The sequence below is a fragment of the Vitis riparia genome, chromosome 19 (genome assembly GCF_004353265.1).
Source record: "Vitis riparia cultivar Riparia Gloire de Montpellier isolate 1030 chromosome 19, EGFV_Vit.rip_1.0, whole genome shotgun sequence".
In the NCBI taxonomy this organism is placed as follows: Eukaryota; Viridiplantae; Streptophyta; class Magnoliopsida; order Vitales; family Vitaceae; genus Vitis; species Vitis riparia.
The window spans coordinates 24,844,849-24,848,202 of record NC_048449.1 but is presented as its reverse complement, the minus strand read 5'-3'; the positions used below and the strand labels follow the sequence as shown (position 1 = coordinate 24,848,202).

Below are 3,354 nucleotides of genomic sequence, written 5' to 3'. Positions count from 1 at the left end.
ATGAGTATTCTTCAAAATTAAGTTTCCAAACAAAATTTGATTCATAAAACAATACAAAACTCTTCGTTTAAGTACATTATTATCAAAACTGATTTTGGAGAAATATTTTGGAAAACATGGCTGAAGTAGCCCATATATAATCTCTTTCATGCTTTTACTTCTAATTAACCTTAAAAACCAAAATTTAGAAACTAACCAAAATGGGCCCAATAATATTATAGCAAGTGTTTGATAAAAAGTTAGGTGATCTATAGTTTAAATCATCACATTTTTTTTTAACCCTAACAATAAACAATGGGGTGAAAAAATAAAAGGACCAAAAAGATGTTTGGCATTAGCATTCATCATATTTTGTTTTTGAATGTAGGAGGCAACCATGCAACCACGACATATGACGTGGAGGGATCAATATCAAAGTCAAATTTGGGACCATTATCAATTAATGATAATGATAAGCATCCATGTGCCACAGCTACTTTGGACATATCCATTGTTCCCATGACCTGCTAAAGACAATAATATTATTAAAGCATACAAATATAATGATATGACAGCAAAGTAATAGAAAATCATAAGTGATCTGTGGTCTATACGGCGGTCCAGTTCTGTTGCCCATTGAAAAAATGTTGAACCAACGGCGCTTTTTGGGGATTCTAGTGTCAGCAGAAGATAGAGAACCAATGGCTTGAAACCGGGGCGGACGTAGGAATCAGAATCAGGGGCGATAGATTAGTTTGGATGCCAACGCGAGAGGAGAGAGATTAGTTTTAAAGGGGATTGGTTCCTTTTACAATAAATAATTTATCCATTTTAGGAAATAGGGGTGGAGTTGAAGAATAAGATTATTCAAAAAGGGCAATATCATAATGATTAGTTTGGTGGTCAATATAAAAGAGAATAATTTATAAAAGAGATTAGCTACAAAAACTCTCCATATGACTAATTAGAATATTATTCACTTTCTAAAATTAAGTTATTTACTTCTAAAATCAATTAATATATTTTCTGTAAATAAATAAAAAAATCCATCCTTTTATATATATAGACACTTTCCATATTACTAATGAGAATATTATTCACTTCCGAAACTAAAATAAAGAAATTAAGTTTACAAAATATTCTAAGTAAAACAAATCTCATCCTACCATATGCACCACTTTGGCGCTACAGCATCTACTCTACTCAATCAGGGTATCATGATTGAGAGTCCTGTGAAGAGCTTGGATCTGACACTTACCCATTTAAGGACAGCATCTTTAAAGAGGGGATGGGCTATATTGGGATTGAAAAGAAGATCCCTTCAGAGAAAAAGGAAAAATAAGCGGGCAGTGGGTCTGCACCACTTGTCTAATTTTGTCTCACTAAAGAGGGAGCTAGACACAGCCTCGTGGTTGATTCATTTATTCTCTTTCCACTCCATGTGTTCCACGCTTTTCGAAGATGGTCTCTCTCCTTTCAAAGATGGCTTGAAATTTGAGAAAGATTCTTCACTGAATAATTAAGATGATGCTAAGAAGCTTACTTACTCTAAAATATACCATCCAGCCTAGATTTGCATGCATTGTAATTTTAAGCAACCATTCATCTTTATCTTAGGATGGAGCGTACGTGCTTGTCTAGTCTTTAACGGCATAAAAAAGAGGCACATACTGAAACGCACAACAATACAAAATGAGCATCTATAATTACGTTCAATACAAATCAAACCGTTTCAATCCCACACGTCATTGCTTAAGCCGAGGATGAGCCTGTGCCTGTGCCTGATCCTGAGCCTGCTCTCTGCTTGTTCTCTTCTTCGGCCATTGTGTCACAAAGCGTCCCACCCTTTGTCTCTGGCAAGCATCCCACAAACAGCCCACAGCTTATTATCACTGCTCCGAAAACTCCATACGACAAGTACCCGTTTCCCCTTCCGATTTCCACTATAACGGGGCAGAACACGCCCCCAAACACCAGCGCCTGCCTCACCATCGCCATGGCCGAGTTCCTAACGCATGTGGGAAACAGCTCTATGGTGTATATTAGTAAGATGTCGAATGCGGTGCATGTGCTGAAGAATGAGACCAGTTCTAGTCCAATCTTCAGTGATGCCCATTCTTCACCCATCACCACACACATGATACTGCAAACCCCACTTGTCATGGTGAAAACCAGCACTGAACTTTTCCTATTCAGTCTCTCGATAAAGAAGAAAGCGATTAATGATGCGGGCAGCTCTGATAAGGCATTGAAAGTGACGTTCCAGTAGAGATTAAAAGGCAGGTTTCCTAGCGCCAACGGCATGCCATAGTACACCATTCCCACCCCAAATCCTACTGTCATGACTGCAGATAATCGCCGCAAAGCCCATCTTTTCTCCAGCAGGATGCTTATCACAGAGTAAAGATGTAGATTTGTAGTTTCCTCTTCTTCAAAGGGCAATCCTGAGAAGCTTAAGGTGAAGCTACTATTGTTTACAGCCCCTATACTTTTCAGTGTTGCCACCGCTTCTTCTTTGCGGCCACGCACCAAAAGCCATCTAGGAGACTCACGAACGAAGAAATGGACTAAAACACAATACAACGATGCCGGAACAGAAGTCCACAGATAAAGATATCTCCATGAGGAACGTCTGCTTAAGTAAGCTATGGCTGGTAGGGACAAGAACCCTAGTGTGAAAAGGAAGAAACCACATACCCCCACCTGGCTGCGCCACCGTTTTCCAACGAGCTCTGTCGACAACACAATAGCACATGTTCCAATGGTGGCACGCCCAAACCCAGAAAGGAATCTAAACCCAGAGTAGATCCAAACATTTGGGGAGAAAATAGTCAAAATCCCTGTAGCTGACATCAGGAGACATGAAAAGAATAACATGTTTTTGCGGCCGAGGGATGAGTCGGCGAGTGTGGCAAGAACAAGTCCACCAACCATGCAGCCCATGAAGAAGGAAGACGCAGGGAGGCTCTTGATGATGGAACCGGCACACACAAGGGTCCATTCCGATACAATCGAGGTGTCCGCTGGCAGGTCCCACGCCCATGAGCCCTTGGGAAGCTGACAGATGTTAGAAACGGAAGTGCATAGCTCTGTGCCGAGTTCAGTGCAGTGCCAAGGAGGCTCAGCATCAGTAAATACGCTGATGAAGGTTTGTTGAGCATCAAAGACCCAGGCAAAAGACACAAGGAAGGCTTGAAGAAGCTGAGCCCACCCAAAATCTCCTATGTATCGCTCGAAAGTTTCGTCGAGGGATGGGAGGTGTTTGGGAATGAGCATAGGTTCTGGGTCGGCCAAGTGGGATTGAGAGAGGAGAGGGGTTGGATCTGCCATGTGTGTGAACTTGAGTCTGAGTGGGAGAACTATGGGTGATGAAGA

General features: G+C 41.3%; 1 protein-coding gene across 1 annotated transcript; it reads right to left on the bottom strand.

Annotated features, from left to right (window-relative positions):
• Positions 1–1,617: 1,617 nt before the first annotated feature.
• Positions 1,618–3,354, bottom strand: LOC117908737 (organic cation/carnitine transporter 3-like). The gene has a single exon (XM_034822429.1). It carries the CDS (start codon positions 3,307–3,309, stop codon positions 1,732–1,734), a length of 1,578 nt encoding a protein of 525 aa, XP_034678320.1. The 5' UTR covers positions 3,310–3,354; the 3' UTR covers positions 1,618–1,731.